The following is a 24,251-nucleotide window of genomic DNA, read 5'->3' on the forward strand; positions in this document are numbered from 1 at the left end:
TACCAAACATGGAATGCTGAATCATACGTAGTAAGTAAAAAAAACGGTGATTATGTACGACAGGGCTGGAAACAGAAAAACCATGGAAACCATAGCATTTCCTAAACTGCCCACATACACAAAGTGTGTCTAACAAGAGGATTAACTATTGATCTGGACAAACTACTAGGGAGTGCAGAGCCAAGAAGTGCAGAGATAGATAATTCTTTAGTGGAGCTCAACTCCATTGCCACCCAATTAGGGCACTTGGGTTGGCCATGGAAGAAAGACCAAAAGGTAGCACAACGTATATTGGCTACCCAATAATATAAACGAAAGTTAGGTAAAGCCATGCCACCCTCTTTTTTAGGTTTTTGGAGATGGATTTTATTAATTCTAGGGCGCTTATTCTTCCACAGATATGACAAAATAATAGAGTAAGGAATCAAAAAAAGATTTAGGAATAAAAATTGGGATAGATTGAAATAAGTATAAAAATTTAGGGAGAACAAACATTTTAACAACATTAATACGACCTACCAAAGACATAGATAGAGGTGACCATTGTACCAGACTCTGTTTTATAGTATATGAAAGATTGGCAAAGTTTTCACGAAAGAGATCTTTAAACTTCCTTGTGACTGTAATCCCAAGGTAAATAAATTGATTATGGACTACTTTAAAAATGAGATCACGAAACGTTAATTCTTGTGCTTCTTTATTAATTGGGAAAAGTTTGCTCTTATGTAAATTAAGTTTATAGCCTGAGATCTGGCTAAACTGGTCAAGAAGTGAAAACATTGGAGGTAAGGATGTAGACGGATTTGAGAGAAAGAGTAATAAGTCATCAGCATAAAGAGAAACTTTATGCTCAACACCCCCTCTCCAAATCCCAAAAACCAACTGAATTTTTAAAAAAACATCATTTCTTTTGCAAAATACTGAGGGGTATAAAACAAAGGGATGAGCTGCAATGAGAAAAATATCCTGCTCTACTAACTTGTTGTGCTTTAGTTGAGATGCAGAAAGCAACCTTGCCCTCACCCAAGGGGTTAAACTGATCCTTTAACAAGTCAGAATTTCTAAGTTTCCACATGACACAAATTTGAAATGTAGTAATCAATGAAGACCGTAGGCCCAGAAGACATAACAGCAGAATCAGGCCATTCGGGTTGAATCTGCTGTGCCATTTCATCGTAGCTGATTTATTATCCTTCTCAACCCCAGTTTCTTGCCCTCTCCTTGCCTTGTTTGGGTGTTTGATGGTCTTTTTTATTTTTGGTGGGGGGGGGGGGGTCTCTGCCGACTAAGAAACGAATCTCAAGGTTGTATAATGTGCACAAAAATAAATATACTTTGAACTTTGTAGCCTTTGATGTCCTTATAAATCAGGAACCTATCAAGCTCTGCTTTAAACATACCCAGTGACTTGGCCTCTGCAACTATCTGTGGCAATGAATTCCACAGATTCACCACCCTCTGGCTAAAGAAATTCCTCCTCATCTCTGTCCTGAAGAGACATTCCTCTGATCTGAGGCTGTGCCCTCTGGACTTGGACTTCCCCACTATAGGAAAGATCCTCTCCACATCCAGTCTTATCTAGGCTTTTCAATATTCAAAGAAGATAGCAAACACAACAAGTATGCATAGATAAGTAAAATGCGAGATGAAATTTAAACATGGGTAATTTATTTTTATGGGAAAAGTCAGGAGAAGCAAGAGCTTAATAAAGTATGAGAAGGAATAAAATACATTGCTACTACAGGTTGGCCACAGTCATACTGAAAGTTGGAGCAATCTGATCAAAGTCTCTTGTCCCATAACCCTTGCTCCAATATAGAATTTGCTTATAAAACTTGTTTTATGTTGTCTATATCTAAAATAAATTCCTTTTTATCTCTCAAATTGGCATGCTCTTAATATCAGATGATGCCTTCTCAATCCCACAAAAGGTCCCCTCTGTCCTATACGATTAATTTCATTTGTCAGAACTTCACAGAATTTTTGTGCAATCTGCTTAATCTTTCTTTATGAGACAATCTCCTGTCTTTCTATCAAAATAAAAATCTCTCATTTTCACAGATTACTACCTAGCAACTTTTGTGTCCTCACAACTTGACTTCCCACTTTGTATTATCCACAAATTTATTACAACTATACTTGGTTTCTATATTTGAGTTAATGATACAAATTGCAGGTAGTTGGCGTCCCTGTGGCACTTAGCTGATTTTACATCTTTGGTAAGCTAAAGATAACTTTTATGTCATGAAATTTAATTTCAGCATGTTCTGAATCTCTTGTATATTACACTGCTACAAGTTTTTGGTAACGTTCAATGTGGCACAATCTCAAGTTCCTTTTGTTAATCCATAAGCACTACTGGCAGTGGTACCCTTATCCATCTTAAACTCTTATGTCCTCTGAGAAATCCTTTCATGATCCTTTTCACATATTGCTATGATTTTCTAAATGTCCTGATGTTACTTCCAACTGATATTAGTTCTACAAATGAATCTATTTTTTCCTGCATACTGTTTCCTTCCTTTCCTGATTCTATTCCAAATGGTACAGTTTTGAAGTGAATAAAGACATCTTTTGAGGATGGCAGGACAAACTGGGAGAATTGGAAACTGAGATTATGTTAAATAAGCTTAAAATCATGACTGATGAATAAAAGTGTAACATATAAAGTAAGGGTGTTATATTTCCTGTGAAACATTTATTTGGACCAGTGGTACAAGTATTTGATTTGAAAGGTTTAACAAAGAAATAAAACTTGAATGCAAGAAATTTACCAGAAATAATAAAAAAGATTAAGATTAAAGATAATAAGAATTAGAGAAGGTGAGGTAATTATTCTTGAAGTAGGAAAGACTCAGAAATTTTCATAGAAGAATTTAAAAGCACAAGGCATTTCAATAATTGATACAAGGATAATGGACTGAATTGCTTCATGTGCTGTATCATAGTAAGCTTCAATTAATTGCTTTGTCTTGAAAGGAAGGTCTATTTTCATTTTGCAATGTGATTGGTAAGTAAAACATCAAGCACATAAGTTGGAAAATAACACATGAAGATATTAAACTATGCTGTAGACATTGTGTTTAAATACAATCAACCCTAACAAGGGTGATCGTATTCCTAGTAAATGACTGGTATCACAATTTTCCGTAACACAAAGCCATGTCATCTGCAATGCATCAAGAATCAATAGTTGAAAAGCTTTTTTGTTTATTTATTTGGTTGCTTTTTCACACTTTATTCTGTAACTAAAATATTTGGATAGTGATCATTGAGGAGTGAAATTCCACTACCCAAATGGCTGTAAAGCAGAGGTCACCTAGTACTGATGCCTTCCAGAAAGAGACAAGTATCATTTGTTTAGGAGTCCTGCATTGAATAATGATTCTGATCAAGGACTCAAAATTAAGCCCTAACTTCAGACAAGGCACTATCTATCCTTCATTGTTCTTGTGCCAGATTAGCTGCCCAGTGAAAACTGAACAAGAAATACTTTTAATAGTTTATTTGAATCAGTTGTATGAATTGTTTAATCTCACAATCTTAGTCCACTGTTTTATTATAAAAAAAATTCAATTCTTACACCATATCAATAATAGTGTGAAATGTTTCATGTCTGTCTCCTTAATGTACTAAATAATTCAAGCCATCCATAAATTGCAACATAGACTTTAAATAAAATTGTGGCATTTCTGGGCAAGAGAAACAGAATTGAAAACATGCATGTATATTTTTTGTAAATGTAATAGTTTGCCAAAATCTGTAGGGGGTGAGGAGGGAGGTTAGATATCTTGGAAATGGAAGTGTCGGTGACCTTCCAAAACCCTCTACGGGTGAGTAGGACGATTCAGCTCTTACATAGGGCCAAACATTGTGCAGTCAGCAATATCTGCAACATTAAATATGAAGTTATAGTGTTCTTAATTACAATAGTAATCAGTCTGTGTGCATGGAAATATGAATGCAATTAGAATTTTAAATTACTGGAATATGTTGGTAATACCACTAAATACCAAAATAATATGTTTCCTTCACTGCCCTGAGTTCCCTTTTTTTTTCCCCTACATCATAAATTAATTCCACATTTTTGTTAGTATTGGACCTGACGTTCAACTCCCTTGTCAAATGTAGTTTAGGAGCAATGAATAATGACGATGAAGGAAAATAAGGCATGCTTATTGAAGAACTAATAGATGAGAGAGTGGATTTATATTTTGTCATTTGCATTTGTCCTTGATATACAAATATAGTTAAATATATTCATGTAGATTTGATGGAAGTAGAAAAAATTGAAAATGAATGCCAACTTTTGAAAATAAATCTATTTCTGGTAATTAGTTTTAGAAAGTAGATTTGTTTCAGGTTTGTGGAGGAGTAATATTGGCAGCACTCTAGCATAAAATCTTTGCTGTAGCCCAAGGGCCAAATATAAAACTTGAATATTAATACGCCCTCCTTATAGGTCAGCAGTCACCCAGTCAGCTGGATTTACACAAGAAAATGCAGCAGGCTTTAATTTATTTCAGCAGTTATAAGCATTGGTCAATCATATAAAATGTAGGAGAGATGACATGAGTTCAAAGCACATTTTTTTCATAGTATGTATACATTATACAACCTTGAGTTTCTTCTTCTTACAGACAGCCAAAAACAAAGAAACCCAAAGAACTCATTTTAAAAAAAGACCCATCAAATACCTAATGGGCTGAGAAAAAAAATGCAAACAATAAATGCAAGCAAAAGGCATTTTGAACTGAAGTCCACAAGGGGTGTTTGTCCATGGACGCTTGATTCAGCACAGAGCGGAGCTGAGAGCTGACCTGGCCTGTCCCTCTCCTCTGGCCCCAACACCCTGACCTTTCCAATTTGGCCTGGTGCCACAATTGTCATCCAAACATTGGGTTCAGTCACCTCAATACACTCTGTATGAACACCCCCCCCCCAACCCCCCATCTCAATTCGGCCTGTACCCAACCTTTCCAATTCATCCTGGCACCTAAATCATTGCCCAACTATCAGGTTCATTCATGTCAATATGCTCTGCGGCCTGGACCTCACTGCCTTGACTTGGCTTATAGCTGACTTCTGAGTTATGCCTGGCACTTGAATCGACCGAACTTCAGGTCTTCCTCACTCTCAGCAACAGGTGCACTGCCTTGATGTTTTACCACCTCCAAGTCCAAAGCGAAGTTGCAGGCTATTATTTGTGATTGTTTACCAGAAAAACTGTGATTAGCAAAGTATTGAGTTCTTTTTCTTGTTTCATTGGCCACCAGCTAAAAGTTGCTGAGATAGAGTGAGGGGTTTAGATAGGGTGGTGTTTGTTAGGTGTGTTCAGGAAGGTTTCTTGACACAATATGTAGATAAGCTACAAGAGGAGAGGCTGTACTTGATCTGGTATTGGGAAATGAACCCGGTCAGGTGTCAGGTCCCTCAGTGGGAGAGCATTTTGGAGATAGTGATCACAATTCTATCTCCTTTACCATAGCATTGGAGAGGGATAGGAACAGACAAAGTTAGAAAAGCATTTAATTGGAGTAAGGGGAAATATGAGGCTATCAGGCAGGAACTTGGAGGCATAAATTGGATACAGTTGTTCTCAGGGAAACATACAGAAGAAGTGTGGCAAACATTCAGGGGATATTTGCGTGGGGTTCTGCATAGATACCTTCCAATCAGACGGAAAGGATGGTAGGGTACAGGAACCATGGTGTATGAGGCTGTTGTAAATCTGGTCAAGAAGAAGAGATTACAAGAGGTTCAAAAAGCTAGGTAATGATAGAGATCTGGAAGATTATAAGGCTAGCAGGAAGGAGCTTAAGAATGAAATTAGGAGAGCCAGAAGGGGCCATGAGAGGGCCTTGACGGACAGGATTAAGGAAAACCCCAAGGCATTCTACAGGCATGAAGAGCAAGAGGGTAAGAGGTGAGAGAATAGGACCAATCAAGTGTGACGATGGAAAAGTGTGTATGGAACTGGAGGAGTTGGCAGAAGTACTTAGTGAATACTTTGCTTCAGTATTCACTACGCAGAAGGATCTTGGCGATTGTAGACTGCAGACTGAAAAGCTTGAGCATGTAGATACTGAAGAAGAGGATGTGCTGGAGCTTTTGGAAAGCATCAAGTTGGATAAGTCACTGGGACTGGACAGGCTACTGTTGAAGCAAGTGAGGAGATTGCTGAGCCTCTGGCGATGATCTTTGCATCATCAATGAGGACGGGAGAGGTTCTTGAGGATTGGATGGTTGCGGATGTTGTTTCTTTATTCAATAAAGGAAGAAGATTCTTACTTCAGTGGTTGGTAAGTTGATAGAGAAGATCCTGAGAGGCAGGATTTATGAACATTTGGAGAGGTATAATATGATTAGGAATAGTCAGCATGGCTTTGTCAAAGGGAGGTCGTGCCTTACGAGACCAATTAACTTTTTTGAGAATGTGACTAAGCACATTGATGAAGGTAGAGTCGTCAATGTAGTGTATATGAATTTTAGCGATGCAGTTGATAAGGTACCCCATGCAAGGCTTATTGAGAAAGTAAGGAGACATGGGATCCAAGGGAACATTGCTTTGTGGACCCAGAACTGTCTTGCTCACAAGAAGGCAAAGAGTGGTTGTAGACGGGTCATATTCTACATGGAGGTTGGTAATGTCGTGGTTTCTCGTGCCCCACAAATGACCAGGAGACGCAGAAGATTCTTCAAGGAGGGTTAAACTTTAATTTGCAAATCAAAGCTGAGACAGTCATTGAGCTAGTCGCTAATTGCCCACCGATCCTTGGACATAGCATGTTTTAAAGCAATCTCCTGGTTTAGTTGCATTAGCATATGCAATCGGTCATAGGTCTGTAGTTGCGTATCACACGTACATCCGCCGCTATTGTTTCTAACCATTGACTTAATCATGTTCTAAACTACATCTCTTTGCTACCTCTCATTAATCCACCATTGTCTTCAACATTCTTAATATTTCATTCTCCTACTAAATTGGGTACATGCATAAATTGGAATCCATAAATTGGGTCCTCTTCTTCCCTCGGTCTCCTTGTGGAGTCCTTCCTTTCTGTGTTGATTCAATACTTGGTTGGCCCCTGGAGTATTTTTTGCATCTCTTCTGGCAATCCCCTCTCAGTAACTTATCTGGCTCTCTCTCTACTTCCGCAAGTCACTTCCCTACCACCTCCTTCTGCTCTTCTAGGCTTCTGCCTCCTACCTCTTCCCCACAAATACTCGCATCCTCTCTCTCTCCACTTAAATCTTGCTCCTCCAATGAGTCACCTTCTCTTTCTTCCTGTCTGTGTCTGTACACCTGTGGCAGGGACTCCTCATGATCCTTACTCGTGCTTGATTCCCTTCTCTCTTGTGTTTCTCCAAGACTCTCATCTCCTATCTTTTTTCCATTTCCTCTTGAATGCCTCATCTCTTCCTGCCCTGATGAGCCACTTTCTTTTCTAGTCTGTTCATTTCTATGGTATAACTGATACTCCTCATTCTCCTTTTCCTCTCTCAAGTATTTCATCCGTTCAATCTCTTCTTTCATTTCTCTCTCTGCCTGTTCCACCTTTATCCTTTCTGCCTGTATCTCCTTCCATATCGCTGCTTTTTCCTTCTCGTATTGTTTTTTTTCCTCCTCATTATCCCAAACTTGTACTTCTCCCTGCATGTTTACTGTTCCCGTCAGCAGGGGGCCTGCTTAGGGGTTCCTTCCTCATTATGGGGTGGGGAGGGGGCTTTTCTGTTTCTTTCACATCCGGATACGAAGCTGAAGCCAGCTTCTCACTGTACCTTCCTCTCTCTCTAACAGGCTGTTTCTCCAGCACCTTAGTGTCTTCCTCGCTTGTAATCAATATTCTACCTGTTCTCCTCAGCCTTTCTCCCTCCATTCTAAAGAGCTTTAGCACTTCCATTTCTCGTTCTCTTTTTTGCCCTCTTTTCTTAGATTTATCTTCTGGTTTGTAATTTTTAATTAGTGCCTCCATTTCTTCGCACAAGCTTACATCAAACGTTCCTTCTCTTGGCCATTTTGTAACCAGGTTTTTGGTTCTTTTTTCCCATTTTTCTGAAGTTTTTGTGTTCTTATATTTATTTATCAGGAATTTTTTGCTCAGAATCTCTACTGCCGTTCCTTTACCTGTCATGTTAGTCTCTCTTTTTAACGTATTTCAGAGATACACAGTTCGTTTACTAGATAATATTATTTACTCTAATTCAATGCCTAGTCTATCGTCTATCTACCAGCGCTTTAAACTATATATTGGACTGTCCTTGTTTCCTATTCTGTTCTGCCCGTACAGACCTCTATTCAGAGCGGTATCCACAGAACTTACTCTTTGCACCTCGTCTATTCAGATCCTTATCTCTTAAGGCGGTATCCACGAGGATTTTCTCTATTTTCCCTTTCCCTGACAGTTCAGACCTTCGTTTTATACGAAGCGGTATCCACAGAGATTTACCAACACCACATGGAATTTTTCTTAGCTTAACTTCTTATTAACTTATTTGTACTTGCCCTCACTGCAGTGTTCTTGATCAATCCTCTGAGCCTCCTGTTAACCCCCAATTCTGCCAGATTCTTTGGACCAGAGAGACCCTTTGGCAGTGGTTCCACACTTCTGAGACTCCAAGACCTCCCCAAAACCAACAGAATTCTTAGTCCAAATTGTCGCAAAAAGCGCTTACCTTTTGTTTGGGTGCACCCTTTATTCTGTTAGCCTTATGGGGGTCCCTAGAGGACTGGGAAGCGTCCCCAATCTGCCGTTTCCTTTCCGCGGGTCTCTTTCCGGTCCTGCCGCGGTCGCCAATTTTGTCGTGGTTTCTTGTGCCCCACAAATGACCAGGAGATGCAGAAGATTCTTCAAGAAGGGTTAAACTTTAATTTGCAAATCAAAGCTGAGTCAGTTATTGAGCTAGTCACTGATTGCCCTCCGATCCTTGGACATAGCATGTTTTATAGTAGTCTCCTGGTTTAGTTGCATTAGCATATGCAATCGGTCTATAGTTGTGTATCACATGTACATCCGCCACTATTGTTTCTACCCATTGACTTAATCATGTTCTAATCTACATCTCTTAGCTACCTCTCATTAACCCACCATTGTCTTCTACATTCCTAAGATTTCATTCTCTAGCAAATAGCAAGTTGGAACTTTTATACTCCAATAATTTTGTCGTGGTTGTTCGTGCCCCACAAATGACCAGGAGATGCAGAAGATTCTTCAAGAAATATTAAACTTTACTTTGCAAATCAAAGCTGAGACAGTCATTGACGTTAGCCCAATCACTTCCTCCAGTTTGGATTTTACTTGTGGAGGCATTGCATCCAAAATGCTATGTCGGAACAGTGAGGTCATAAATAATCTATTCTCCACCTCTTGCTCAGTCTCCAGTCTCCACCTTTTCAACTGGTTTTCTACGTAGGCTGCTGGGTTTTCAGTGTCTCCCAGTGGATCCCCTCAGAACAGGTCTAATTCTGCATGGAGGTTGGTAACCAGTGGAATGCCTCAGAGATCTGTTCTGGGATAGCATGCAAAACTGGGCTGAGAAGTGGCAGATGGAGTTCAACCCAGATAAGTGTGAGGTGATTCATTTTGATACATCAAATATGATGGCAGAATATAGTATTAATGGCAAGTCTCTTGGCAGTGTGGAGGGTTGGAGGGATCTTGGGGTCCAAGTCCATAGGACACTCAAAGCTGCTACGCAGGATGCCTCTGGTTAAGAAGACATACAGAGCATTGGCCTTCATCAATCGTGGGATTGAGTTTAAGAGCCGAGAGGTAATGTTGCATCTATATAGGACCCTGGTCAGACCCCACTTGGAGTACTGTGCTCAGTTCTGGTCACCTCATTCCAGGAAGGATATGGAAACCATAGAAAGGGTGAAAAGGAGATTTACAAGGACATTGCCTGATTGGGGAGCATGCCTTATGAGAATACGTTGAGTAAACTTGGCCTTTTCTCCTTGGAGTGACGGAGGATGAGAGGTGACCTGATAATGAGATACAAGATAATGAGAGGCTTTGATCGTGTGCATAGTAAGAGGCTTTTTCCCAGGACTGAAATGGCTAGCACGAGAGAGCATGGTTTTAAGGTGCTCAGAAGTAGGTACAGAGGAGATGTCGGGTGTAAGTTTTTTTTTTATGCAGAGAGTGGTGAGTGTGTGGAAGGGGCTGCTGGCGGCTGTGGTGGGCTCAGAAATAATAGGGTCTTTTTAGGGACATAGGGCCTATATTATGCTGTAGGTTTTCTATGTTTCTATTCACCAGGACCATCTTAAACCAGAATTACTTCAAATTGTTCAACACTGAAAGTTTTAAAATCATCAATCACGAGCTATTTACAGTAATTAAAAATTAAACCAATATTATTGATATTTTACACTGACATTCAATTAAACTGGAAACAAACTTTAAGAGCAGTTGTTTGGTTTTTAATGTTTCCGGTGTAGAACAGGAGTTTTCTCTGATTTAGGAATCAAAAAGAGTGATAAACCATTAATGTAAGTAAGAACACAAAGCAGAAGTGTATTTACATACTATTTTGCTGTAGTCTGAAATATTTTGCCCCTGCAACTAAACTGCCTTTTTAAAGGCAACCTTTTCAAAGGAACTAAGGATTCAAATTGCTTCATTATCTACTGTCTTGGAAATGGAGTTTTGTCATAGCATACATTACAATGGCCAGTGAGTTCAATTTATAGGCAAATCTTGTGAATAAAAGCATTTTTGTTATTTTCATTTCATGATTCATAATTTGCTTTTTCTTTCCATTTTTATCATCCGTCATGTCTTCTGATTTGTTCTAATTTAGACTGTGAAGGCAGACAGAAATCAAGATCATTTGCAACTACACCCCAATGTTTTGACTGTTGGTGATTACTAGAATCTCCTTGTACTGTACCTTGGATGTATTACAATAATTAATATGTGGAGAATTAAGTCACTCTGAAAATAAACAGTTCTGAAATTAAAGCAACCTATAAATGTATCTCTTGTCCAAAACACACAAATGTGATTTTAAAAATATGTGGTCCCTACTTGCACCAGCATTTATTATTTTTGACCCTGTTTATCAAAATAGTTCTGTTTATTCTTCACATGCTATTATTTTGCTAATCTTGCCAAATATCTGTTGATACAAGTGGGCCATTACTAAGTTAGACCTTTGTCCTACTGCTTAACGTAATCAGTTAAGCAGGGAACATAATGGTTGTCATTTCTAGGAGCTCTTGTAATTTTTACTTTGAATTATTTCACAGGCAGCTGGAGCGGACCCAGCCAATCATGGGAATTATCATAGACCACTTTGTAGATCGTCCCAATAGTGGATCATCACCACTTCACCCATGTAACTACAGGTGGGACAGTAACAATAGTCATTAAATATAAAGTGCACATTGATAACTGTACTGTGGAATTAAGGTTTAGGTGGTTTATTGAAATTGCCAGTCAAGTCCATTTTGAAAGAAAGCATTGTAGCTTAGTTTTATGTCAAAGTCTTTTGGAGAGGTTGTCACTGATGGTCTTGGAGAGCCTCATGATTTGCATTGTGAGATGCTATGGTGTGTTATTTTGTTTCGCACTGGTGCTATATTTGATACCAGTTCAGGGTGGCATGGTAATGTAGTGATTAGCATAACACTTTACAGTATGACAAACCTGGGTTCAATTCTCGCCATTGCCCATAAGAAGTTGGTATTTTCTTCCTGTGACTGTGGGTTTCCAACAGGTGCTCCAATTTCCTGTACTGTTTGATAGGTTAATTGGTCATTACAAATTGTACCATGATTAGGCTGATATTAATTTGGGGGGGATTGTTGGCCTGCATGGCTCGAAAGGACCTATTCTGCACTGTATCTCAGTAAATAATTTTCCATAATTTTATTTATCATTTCCTAATTTACAATGTGAAGATTCTTGAAAAGCAGAATGAAGACAATTCATCATCGTTTTCTTATCAAATTCATTTCATCTTTCAAGCTCTTGTTTCACAGGTTTCTTAGTTTTAGCATTATGTATATACTTCTAAGACCACCATTCAACATAAAAATTCCTCTTTCTAAAGCATGCAGCATAAATGCAATCAAAAACAGAAAGCAAGCGACAGCTAAGACTATTAAACAAAGCCAGCTATGGTATGATCAGTGGCTTTCATGTAAAATTGTCCAATCCTGTGATTTAAGGAGACATTATTCTTCTTGGCAGTCCACTCTGTGCTTGCACACATATGCTGTCTCTCCATAGTCCATAGGGATTTCAGTATTCCACAGGAACATCATGTAACAGCTTTGTAAAACAATGGTTAGCCCTTAAGTGGGTTACTTTGCACAGTTTTAATTGCCACACTATGTGAATGATGTGATTGAACTGGAAAAGGTGCAGTAAGATTCACCTGAATGGTATCTGGTTTTGAGTGTTTCAATTATGACTAGATACTGCATAGGTTGGGTTTGTTTTCCCTGGAGAGAAGGCTGAGGAGTGACCTGTTAAAGGTTTATAAAATAATGATGGAGATAGGGTAGATAGTAAAAATCTTAGTCCTTTGGTGGGGGGCGGGGGGGGAAGGATTTAACTTAAGCTGAGATGTAAGCGGAGGGAGAATTGGAAATGCTTTCAAGTAAACTGTACATTTCACTTAAGATATTCCTTACATGTCCTCTTAGCGGAGATGAACACCACTATTCAGTCAAGTGTATCTAAAACCCTTCTCTTTGTATGTTTCAGTCCTATATCCAACAAAATCTTTGTGCTTGTCACAACACAGCTTTCTGGACTTAACACTGAGTTTGACAGTCATGATAATTATCATTTTTGGCATTCTTATGTGAGCTTTCCAGATTGCTGAGCCTCTGGCGATTGATCTTTGGGGACGGGAGAGGTTCTGGAGGATTGGAGGTTTGCAGATGATGTTCTCTTATTCAAGAAAGTGGGTAGAGATAGCCCAGGAAATTATAGACCAGGGCGTCTTACTTTAGTGGTTGGTAAGTTCATGGAAAAGATCCTGAGAAGCAGTATTTATGAACATTTAGAAAAGCATAATATGATTAGGGAAAGTCAAAGTGGCTTTGTCAAAGGCAGGTGGTGCCTTAGGAGCCCGATTGAATTTTTTGAGGATGTGACTAAAGCATTGAAGGTAGAGCTGTAGGTGTAGTGTATGTGGATTTCAGCAAGGCATTTGATAAGGTAACCCATGCAAGGCTTATTGAGAAAGTAGGGAGGCATGGGATCCAATGGGACCTTGCTTTGTGAATCCAGAGCTGGCTTGCTCACAGAAAGCAAAGAGTGGTTGTAGACAGGTCATATTCTGCATGGAGGTCAGTGACCAGTGGTGTGCCTCAGGGATCTGTTCTGGGACCCCTTCTCTTCATGATTTTTATAAATGACCTAGATGAGGATGTGTAGGGATGAGTTAGTAAATCTGCTATGACACAAAGGTCGGGGGTGTTGTGGATAGTGTGGAGGGCTGTCAGGTTAGAGTGGGGCATCGATAGGATGCAAAACTGGGCTGAAAAGTGTCAAATGGAGTTCAATCCAAATAAGTATAGGATGGTTCATTTTGGTAGGTCAAATATAATGGCAGAATATAGTATTAATTTAAGACTCTTGGCAGTACGGAGTTGTCTCTGTGGTTAAGAAGGCATACAGTGCACTGGCTTTCATCAACCATGGGATTGAGTTTAAGAGCTGAGAGGGAATGTTGCAGCTATATAGGACCCTGGTCAGACCCCACTTGAAGTACTGTGCTCAGGTTTGGTCACCCCACAACAGGAAGGATGTGGAAACCATAGGAAGGGTGCAGTGGAGATTTACAAAGATGTCACCTGGATTGGGGAGCATGCCTTATGAGAATAAGTTGAGTGAACTCAGCCTTTTCTCCTTGGAGCAACGGAAGATGAGAGATGACCTGACAGAGGTGTATAAGATGATGAGAGGCATTGATCATATGGATAGTCAGATGCTTTTTCCCAGGGCTGAAATGGCTAACACAAGAGGGCACAGTTTTAAGGTGCTTGGAAGTAGGTACAGAGGAGATGTCAGGGGTAAGTTATTTTTATGCAGAAAGTGGTGAGTGCATGGAATGGGCTGCTGGCAACGGTGATGGAGGTGGAGCATCCACATTTTTTGGTATCTGTGGGGGGTCTCGGAACCAAACCCCCGCGGATAAGGAGGGTCGTCTGTATGTAACCCTGAAACTCACCTAGATATTGGAAGAATGGAGGTAGGTGGAGATGGTGGTGGGCTTGGAAACTGTGTATGTGGTGCTCCTATGCTCACTGAAAATTTCAAGCTTCAGACATACAGGGAAAGGAATGTATTACCTCTTGTTTAATCAATGCAGCACTGGCAATTGTAGGACCAAGTAGGAATCCTGAAGGATTATTAAAGTTAACTACTACAAAGTAGTACCAGTATTGAACTCAGCCAAAAACACCGATGACTTGTAGTTATGGTGCATCTTTCAAGTGGGAAAAACATGCAGTTACATTAAAACAGTGTAAATGGACAAAAGGTTTTGTCAAGTCAAACAAACACATGTTAAAATAGTGCAAATGGAATTTGGTAACTTCAAAAACAAGAGGATGGAGCTCATTGGACCAAATGGACTGAATCCACAAAGACAAAGTGGGAAATGTCCCTTTATTTAACATGCTCAGTGCAGTGGACATTAGGACCTGGCGGCACAGCTCTGAATCCATGGTGTTTCTGTTCCCAAAAATAATCACAATCACGATTAAAAATAAGGTGGAAGTAATAAAGCATTCGGAAAGAGGTGAAATGCCATCAGTCATCAGAAAAACGTTAGGCTACAGTCGGTCAACGATTGGAACAATTTTAATGGAGTATGTGAAAGGCCCTGCCCCGATGAAAGCTACAATTATTACTAAGCAATGCAGTGGTTCAATTATTGAAATACGTATGTTTCTTAAGTGTTCTATATGCGTAGAAAGGTAAAATATGTACTATATACTAAGAAAAACGTTTGACTAACTGACACTAAATAATACCGGATGTACCTGTTCCGACTTCAAATCCGACTTAAAGACGGACTCAGGAACGGAACTCATTTATAACCCGGGGACTGCCTGTACTTTTAAGTCATTTCTAGATTACTTATAATACCTAATACAATGTTAATGCTATGTAAATAGTTGTTATACTGTAAATAGTTGCTAAAACAATGAGTGCTGGAGAGAGAATTTCCGGGTTTTCCCGATCCACGGTTGGTTGAATCCGCATATGCAGAATCCGTGGATAAGGAGGGCCAACTGAAATTGATTTTGATCGATCAGAATACAAAATCCTGAGTATGAGCTATATTCTACTCAGTGTCAGTCTTCTCTGGAGATGTCCTTGATTAAATTTGCTGACAAAGATTGCAGATGAGTCCAAAATACTCCTTCCAATTGATTGTTCTAGAATGTAGGATTCTTGGGATAAAAGACTGCTGTGATCTAACCCAAATGACTTTCATATACACAAAAGTGTATCACAAAAAGTTATTAACTTCTCTACATGGGAAACCTTGCTACCCTTTTTCACATAACTGGCTGAGGCTAAGTGGAAAAAGTCTCTGACAAGGTTGGCACACTATTTCAGATTTTGCTGCTCCCATTACAATGTCGTCAAAGCAAAAAGCATTGTTTTATGAAATACGAAATTGTAATCTGTCCACCAGAACTTGCATTTTCAGGCTATGTGCTTCAGTTACATTCATATGCAATTCTGAAGTCATTAGTTGCATTCGTCCCATCCTGAAAACTTGAAGCTTGTATTATATTGCACACCAAAGCACTGAAATAATAATCAGTTTTAAAAATCCTCTCATTGTGATGGTATGATATTGCAGTGATATGTTGGGGTAAATAAGAATGGGTTTTATCTTCACACTGTATGGTTTCAATAATAAAATTGAACAAAATGCATGAAGTAGATCAAAATATTTTTTGATGGCCCTTGCAGGACAGCTAATGAAGAGGATACAGGAACTTTTCCATCTGTAGAAGATTCTCAGGAAGTGTGCACGACGTCTTTCTCCACTTCCCCTCCCTCACAGGTAAGAAATATGAACCATTCTTAACATGTTTTATGGATTTTCTTGGTAGTATACATCAATTGAACACATAACCTTCCCATGTGATGGTTCATGAACAGTGGTTAATACTCTATAATTTATTGATTAGATATTTAATTACGGCAGCTGAAAATGCAGTTAATAGAGAAGTTACAAAAAAGGAAGGCATTTATGTTGATCTGGCTATCTATGTTACCAGATTTCTACAATTACAGGAATATGTCTGAATCTAAAATCAACACAAACTTCATTTCCAGTACTGATCAGGAATATGCACTGAACCCTCCAGAACTATTCACGGATAATTTTTAAACTACTTCACAGTTTCTGTAATTGGACAAAAAGTGCATTAACATACATATTCAAGGAGCTGTGTGATCAGTGTTCAGTTTCCTAGAGATTGTAAGTTCATTGCAAGTTTTGTGCAAGAGAGACTTTACAATTGACCCTAGATGGAAAAGCTAATATACTATCTTCAACTTGTATTCATTCTGTTCATGGACATAATGTCCATTCAATTTATCTGTAGATAACATCCTTCCACTTCTGTTGTGAACAAATTCAGCCAGATACTGTGAAACATTTCTCTCCAAATTAAGGAATTTGTGCATGTGGCAATTGAGCAGCTACATGTACACTGTGACAATTCTTCAATGTTGCTTTGCACTTTAAACTATCAGTTTAACCTCCCACATTTAGCAGTATTTTTTGGGAATATAGATTGACTATTGAAGTAAAATTCAAAAATAATGAAAATTCTTAATTAGAATTATGATTAACATATCAGCATGAAAGGACTGATTATGATGATCTGTTATTAGTAGGGAACTAGATGAAGAGGCAGAAATAAGCTACTTGCTTGTCAGTGCTGGACATCTGGGCCAGTGAGCCAACATTGTGGGATCGATCCATTCTTAGTGTTGGGAAGGAATCTGCAGTTATCGATGAAGGACAAAGAACAAAGATTGATAATTGGGATGGATGTTGCAGGACTGTTTTGCGGATTGAGCTGATCTCCAATCTAACGGGAGTGAGGCCAAAGTTTGTGAGTGAGAAGGATGGTGAGCTTTTGGGAAGAGGGGGTGCTATTGAGTTGAAGCTGGCATGGGAGGGAGACTCCAATTGGAAATGTATGGGTGAGACAGCCCCAAAAGGAAAGTGTCCGGTAGTTAGGTTGAGGTTAAAGATAAAAAGTTTACCAGCTCTCTGCCAAGTAACCTAATCTTAAGCTTAATGCTGAAAGGGGTGCTGCAATCCATCTTGGCTTGCAGAGCATGGAGGAAAAGTGTTGATTAGAAGGTATGCTGCTAATTATTATTCACTGACCTTCACTGCCCCTCTAGAATAAAACTCAGAGGCCCTACTTGTTGGTAAATCTTGCTGTATGGTTTCACACATGGAATGTGATCCTTGACACTTGTAAGATCACAGTATAGTGAGTCACCAAGTTGTTAAGGAGAAAACTAAAGGAAAGCAAAGTGAATTTTGTATGTTTAAAATCTGAAAAAATCCATATGGGCATCATTGGAGCTTTGGTAAGCAGTTGGGCAAAGATTTGATCACCGAAATAAACTAAATTAGGTCAAATTGTAGTTCAATACCAAATTGCATCAGTGTGAGTACATATTAAAATTGTCTTTTTTCAAATATTGTTCAAATAAAGTTGATATTTTTGAAATCTGACCTTTTTTTCTCTAAGTTCTGTTTTCCTTTTCTCTTTCTTTCTTCTCTTTTGTGTTTGTCTATGTTTGTGTATAGTGTGTGTTTACTATTAGTAAGACACATTTTCAGACTCCCAGGCCAGTGATAATGGACACACTGAAGGTCCCCATGCTAGGTTTGACCTTTACGCATCAAGTGAGTTTACATACTGTACAAATCGATAAAGATTTGCAAATTTCAACGCAACCCCTGCCAATTGAATAGACATCTGTCAGGAGAAGAGAAAATGCTTTAATTTTTTAAAGGTAATAGAATACAAGGATGGAGCAGAGTCAACAGGAGTTTATGAAATGGAAATTATATTTGACAAGTCTGTCAAAAATGAGTTGTAATTAGTATAAATGATAAGAGTGATCCTGTGGGCTGGTGTATTTGGGCTTTGAAAGGTCCTTTAGTAGAGTGCCACACAGGAGGTGATTCAATAAAATTAATATAATTTAGATTTTGGTGATAGACAAGCATAAATTTAAAATAGTTAATGGGGGGGGGGAGAAACAGAAATCAATAGATAATTTTGAGAATAGGTGTCTGTAATGGAGTGCCACAGGAATTGTGCTGTGTTCCCAACTGTTCACAATTTTTAGATGATTAGGCAAGGGTTCCAGGTGCAATATAACTAAGTGAGCCAGTGATACAAAACTGGGATTTAAACCAGAGTAATCACCTCTTTTGAACTAACATTCTGAAGGGTTTTTTTTTTACTATTAGTAGTTAAAATAGAGGACAACATCCAGATAATGTTAACTGTTTATGCTATTGTGGTAAGGGAAGGCACTTGCAGGAAAAAAATAAGGTGCACTCAATTATCATTTTGCCATGTTTATTTAGCTTTTAACTTTTGCAAATTGAAATTGCAAAGGCATGACTCTGCTCTGTTCTCTCAGGTGAGGAAGGTGAATTTGGGAATATTTTAGGTGATTGCTGGGGAAGGAAATTGGGAGGTGGTGGCTATTGAATAGCTATAAATATGAATAGAGTTAATTATTTTTAAGTTTTTAGTTTTTTTTCCATTTTTGTGCATGTTCAGTTTTCAGCTCTTTTGATTCCTATAGCTTATGATAATAGAATGTGTAAGTATCTTGACTGCATAGATGTCTCAAGTTTTAATTGGAGAAAAAAAATCTTATAACATGAACTCTTAACCTTGTTTGCCACTTTATCTAGCTGTAGACATGTTTCCAAGCCAAACATAATCAGTGACTTTTATCAACCATTGAGCCTGTTATCCCACTTCTCTGGTGCAAGATGAACAAGTCTTGTATAAATGCAATTGCACTGTGACACCTAACTGCTTATTAATGTAATTCTTTAAAAACAATAAGATAAATGATTTCATAATTTTACATGTGATCCCAATTATTCCTTTTAATGTACCTGAGGTGATATATAAATATACTGCACAAATACATACCCGGAGCCATTTAGTTGCTTAACAAATAAATAAAGACCATTGCATCTCAGACTTTAATCTTGAGTATGCCAGTGAATTCTGAATTTAAACATTAGCAATTCATATCCAAAGTTGAAATTTATGAGTAATGCTTCCTACATTTGTACACTGATTCTATTAAGTAGTGCCAAACCAGTAAATAACTAAATAGTAATTTAAGCTTTCTCATCCTTTGGCTTCGGCCAACTCCAGGTTTGTACAAATATCTTGTATAAATAAATATCTTGTATTTCTTCTCTCTGGATAAAATGATATTGCCTATTGGGTGCTAATTGTGCACATGGTGATGGAAATGTCTTATTCTTGGCACTGAAATAATTATTAATTGCTATCATACAAACTGCATTCTGCTCCTTCAACTTGAAATAAAAAATATGTGGTCATTTGCAAAATGTTAAACGTGCGCTCAAATTAAAGTCTTCAAGATTTACTAGGATCTTGGAAATGTTTATCTTTTATATGTGCAGTTGTCTAGTTTCTCTCTACTCTGTATTTTTATATGCACAGTGCAAAGCAAGAGAAAATAAATAAAACCCACTTAATGTTTTAACATCAGAATGACTGGGCATACAATGTATGATGAGCTATGGCAATAGCTGAACATTTTTTACATTATCTGTAGCATTATGAGGCAATTAATATGACAAGAAAAATGTCATCATTTTCAACTTTGGAAGTCTTCACTAACAAGTATTTGTCCTGTGAGAAAAGACACATTCAATAAGAATACATCATGGCTTTGAAGAAAACTTGGAGATGATTGAGTTCTGCACATCAAATGGCGTGTGACACAGGAACCTGTAGCTAGTGGTTTCCATGCACCTTGGCCCTTGTCTTTCTTGGCAGTTGATTGTAGATTTGTGAGGTGCTATTGAAGTAGTCTGAGTGATTAACTGCAAAGCATTCTCTAGATGGTACTTACTACAGCCATTGTGGGTTGGTGATGGAGAGAATGTTTAGGATGGTTGATCGGATGCCACTCAACTGGGCTTTGCACTGCTTGTGTCAAAGGGTTGGAACCTGAGAGATTGGGCAAATCAGAAACCTCAGTACATAGAGACAAGAGGCAAGCCTGAGGTAATGACTACTTGGCATCTTTCTTCACTTGGGAAATTATACTTATGTAACCTCGCAAAGGACATAATTTAAAGTTTGGGTGGGTTTAAAACACTGATGTGACTATTAATAAACCTGGCTATACTCAATAGATAAATCACCTGATCCAGATGGATGCATTGTGGGTTGCTGAGTGATGTATGGAAGGAAATTGCCCAAGTCCTGGCAATAATCTGCTATACATTGTAGAGTTAGGATGGTATGTAAGGAATAGAAACAATTTGTGTTTGATTCCTGTTCAATTAAAGTGTAGAGACCAAACTCATTAACCACAAACAAATAAAAAAATACATATTAAAAATATAAAAAATATATATCGATGTTGGATCCTGATGTTTTTCATGAGAGATTCTTTGGAAATCAAGAAGGAGGCATAAATTTTAATACTTGCATCATCTATTAGGCTTTACAAGAACAAAGAAGACTAAGGCAAGCAGGTGAAGCAAGAGGATGAGAGGGAGAAAGAGACCCTAGTGCAGGGGTCAGCAACCTTTACCACTGAAAGAGCCACTTGGACCCGTTTCCCACAGAAAAGAAAACACTGGGAGCCACAAAACCCGTTTGACATTTAAGATGAAATAACACTGCATACAACGTTTTTTTTTTGCCTTTATGCTATGTATAAACAAACTATAATGTGTTGCATTTATGAAATTGATGAACTCCTGCAGAGAAAACGAAATTACATTTCTGCATGCAACAAAAACATTTTGAACTCCGAAAAAAAGACGTTGGGTTGAAGGTTACTTTTAAGTAAAATACTCAATGTCTATTTGAGTCCTTCTTGTATTTATGAAAAACGCCGAACTTAAATTTTCCGCCAGCAGCAAACCAAAAATGACGTCTGCCAGCTGTCAACCTGAAAAATAAAAGGACTATTTCACTGAACAATGAAAAAATATGAATATACGTAAAATAATAGGCAATTAAAATATTTATCATACTTGGTTAATGGGATTTCTGCACCTGGACCTCAGCGCACAGCGTCTGCACATCAGGGCTGTATGACATCACCTTCATCTTTACACTGGATCGCAAGCTGTCATCTGTGAGGCGTGCGCGATGTTTGTTTTTAATAAAGTTCATGTTGGAGAACACCTGCTCACATACATATGTGGATCCAAAGATCGACAGGACTCCAAGCGCATACTTTTTAATGTTTACACAAATGTCGGGGATAGCATTCCATGTTTCGAACACAAGTTCGTCCGGTTTTGGGAGGTTTTCAATATCACTCCATTTGTGATTCTGAGCAAGAACGGCCTTCTGACGGGCAACATCTTCAAGGTCTGCTGTCAAGCGTCTAAACTTGGATACCCATATGTCTTTGTCGGCTATGTCGGCCAGTTCTATCTCAAGATCAGGTTGACTCACACCTGCCAATGCAGTCGTATTCAGTAGGGATGGATCGATGCTTAGGGGAGTGACTGGGAAGGCTAATGTGTTTTTTTCCTCTCTGAACTCACAGAAGCGTTTCCCAAACGATGTTTGCATTGCGATGATTGCAGAATGTAAATACTCTGAATTTATCATGTCGTGAGCTTGTTTGAACTTTCTCAAATTGGGGAAGTGAGACAATGTGCCTTTCTGTAAATCTCTGGCAAGCACTGTCAACTTGCGCTCGAATGCCAAAACATCCTCCAACATGTGCAGGGCTGTGCATCCTTACCCCTGAAGAGCTGTGTTCACTGTGTTCAGGTGCGCTGTCATGTCTACCATGAAGTGTAGCTTTTCCAGCCACTCTGGCTGTTCCATCTCAGGAAAGGTGAGCCCTTTGCTGCCCAGGAAAGTTTTCACTTCTTCCAGACACGCGACAAAGCGTTTCAGCACCTCCCCTCTGGACAGCCACTGGACTTTGTTGTGCAGCAGGAGATCAGAATATGTGCTTTCCAGCTCGTCCAGTAACAAACGGAATTGACGGTGATTTAAACTTTTTGCCATTATTTTATTGACAATCTGAATGACAACATCCATTACTTCTGTGCATTCCGGAGGAAATGTTTGAGCGCACAGTGCCTCTTGGTGCAAGATGCAGTGAAAAGTCAGCAGCTTTCTGTCCAGCGACTTCTGCAGTAAAGCCACAAATCCCTTGTGCGTTCCTGTCATACTCGGTGCCCCATCAGTAGCTACTGACACCAGGTGGGTGGTCTTTATTCCTTTGGCTCTTAAACAATTCAAGACAGCCTCACAGATGTCCTCCCCCCGTGTTTGTTCTTTTAGAGGTATCAACTCAATCATTTCTTCCTGTGGTCCGGCAGAGTTTGCATACCGGCAGAACAGCGCTGTTTGTTCAATATCACCTTTGTCTTTAGACTCGTCACAGGCAATCGAGTAGGCCACAGCTGAATTGATGTCTTTAATTTGCAGTCTTGTGATGTCTTCTGCCATTTTTATGGTTCTGTCTTTGACAGTCTGTGCAGAGAGGGGCATATCCCTGATTTTCTGCAAAATTTCACTCTTGTTTTTAAAGTCCGTGAATAGATGTTCTGAAATCTTAATGAAAGATTCTTTTATATATTCACCATCTGTAAACTGCTTCCTGTGCCTGACTATTTCCTGAGCGGCAATATAACTAGCGTATGTAGTTGATTTTCCAGACTTCCTCCATTTCTTGAAATGATTTTTGCTCAGATCAACCTTCCGCATCAGTTCCGAAACGGCTTTTTTTCTCTCATCTCCATCCGGATATTTTTGAGCAAAGGCTGCGTGTTTATTCTGGAAATGCCTTGCGACATTTGACTTTTTGTTGTTTGCTAGTTTCTCATTGCATATTAAGCATACCGGTAAACCAGTCTCGTCAACAGTGAAAGCAAATGAATCTGTCCACGTATCATTAAACGTTCTGTTTTCTTCAGTCACTTTTCTTTTTTTTAGAATTCTCCATAGTTAGCCTACCTTGGATCGAAAAATTAAAGAAATCGGGCACTGACGGGTGTCAGGTATTGGCAGTGGTGACGTATATTAATAGCGATAAAAACACGTTGTAGCGGTGTGCTTACGCAGTCAGTAAACTGCAGTCGAATAACTTTATTCGAACTAAACAGCCTTGCTTTTAAGCCTCCCTCAACCCGGCCCCCATGGGCGCGGATGCTCCAAAAAACACGTACTCACAAACCCCCGTAGGCTATCTCCCTTAGCCTGAACGCTGACTAATTGTGAGCCGGTTCCAACGTGCCAGGAAATGGGTCGCCACAACGTCTTATTTAGATTGTACAAGATCACCATAATCTTCAAAATTTAGAATTACATTTCAAAAACTAACAAACTAACATAAAATACATTTTAATTAAATACTGACCAATTATTTTCCAAAGCCACAGGGAGCCGCAGCACAGAGGTGAAAGAGCCGCGGGTTGCCAACCCCCGCCCTAGTGGCAAGGAAAGAACAAAGGGCAAGAAACAAAAGAGACTGAACCAGCATGCTTTAGTCTTTTACCACTTTGCTAATTTCATTGAATTTCCAGAGATGAGACACATTCCATTGTTTGAATTAACCAATAAGATAGACCCAATTCAAGTGATGTGATACCCACAATTGCAATAAAGTTCTTACAAAAGAAACTGAAACCACTGGAAAACACTGAACAATTACACGTACGTAGGTAATTATATAACAGCATAACAAGCATAAGAAAGTTAAACTAAAGAAAAATAGCAATTATACATTTTAATCCAACACCCCCCCCCCCCTTCTAAGCAGGCAGATTTACATGTGTTTAAACTACTCTATCAACGACCACCTTTATACAAGTTTTTAAAAAAAGATGTAAATTATGGTAAGGCATATCAAGAGAAATATTTACTCAATATTGATTAAAGAAAGCTTCAGACTTAATTGAATTCAGTCAAAGAAATCCCATTAATCAGATTGATGTATTTTAGCTGTTTCTTTACA

The 24,251-nt window shown here is 38.8% G+C and overlaps 1 protein-coding gene across 3 annotated transcripts in view; it reads left to right on the forward strand.

The window, feature by feature from the left end:
* Nucleotides 1-24,251, forward strand: part of atg13 (ATG13 autophagy related 13 homolog (S. cerevisiae)) — a 111,835-nt gene that overhangs the window by 42,255 nt on the left and 45,329 nt on the right. For all 3 annotated transcript variants that reach the window (XM_059975490.1, XM_059975488.1, XM_059975491.1), the window contains exons 9-10: nucleotides 11,255-11,353; nucleotides 15,957-16,050. In XM_059975490.1, the coding sequence (XP_059831473.1) occupies nucleotides 11,255-11,353; nucleotides 15,957-16,050 (193 nt within the window). The remainder of the gene's footprint in view (nucleotides 1-11,254; nucleotides 11,354-15,956; nucleotides 16,051-24,251) is intronic.

This window comes from Hypanus sabinus, chromosome 7 (assembly GCF_030144855.1).
Source record: "Hypanus sabinus isolate sHypSab1 chromosome 7, sHypSab1.hap1, whole genome shotgun sequence".
NCBI classification, from domain to species: Eukaryota; Metazoa; Chordata; class Chondrichthyes; order Myliobatiformes; family Dasyatidae; genus Hypanus; species Hypanus sabinus.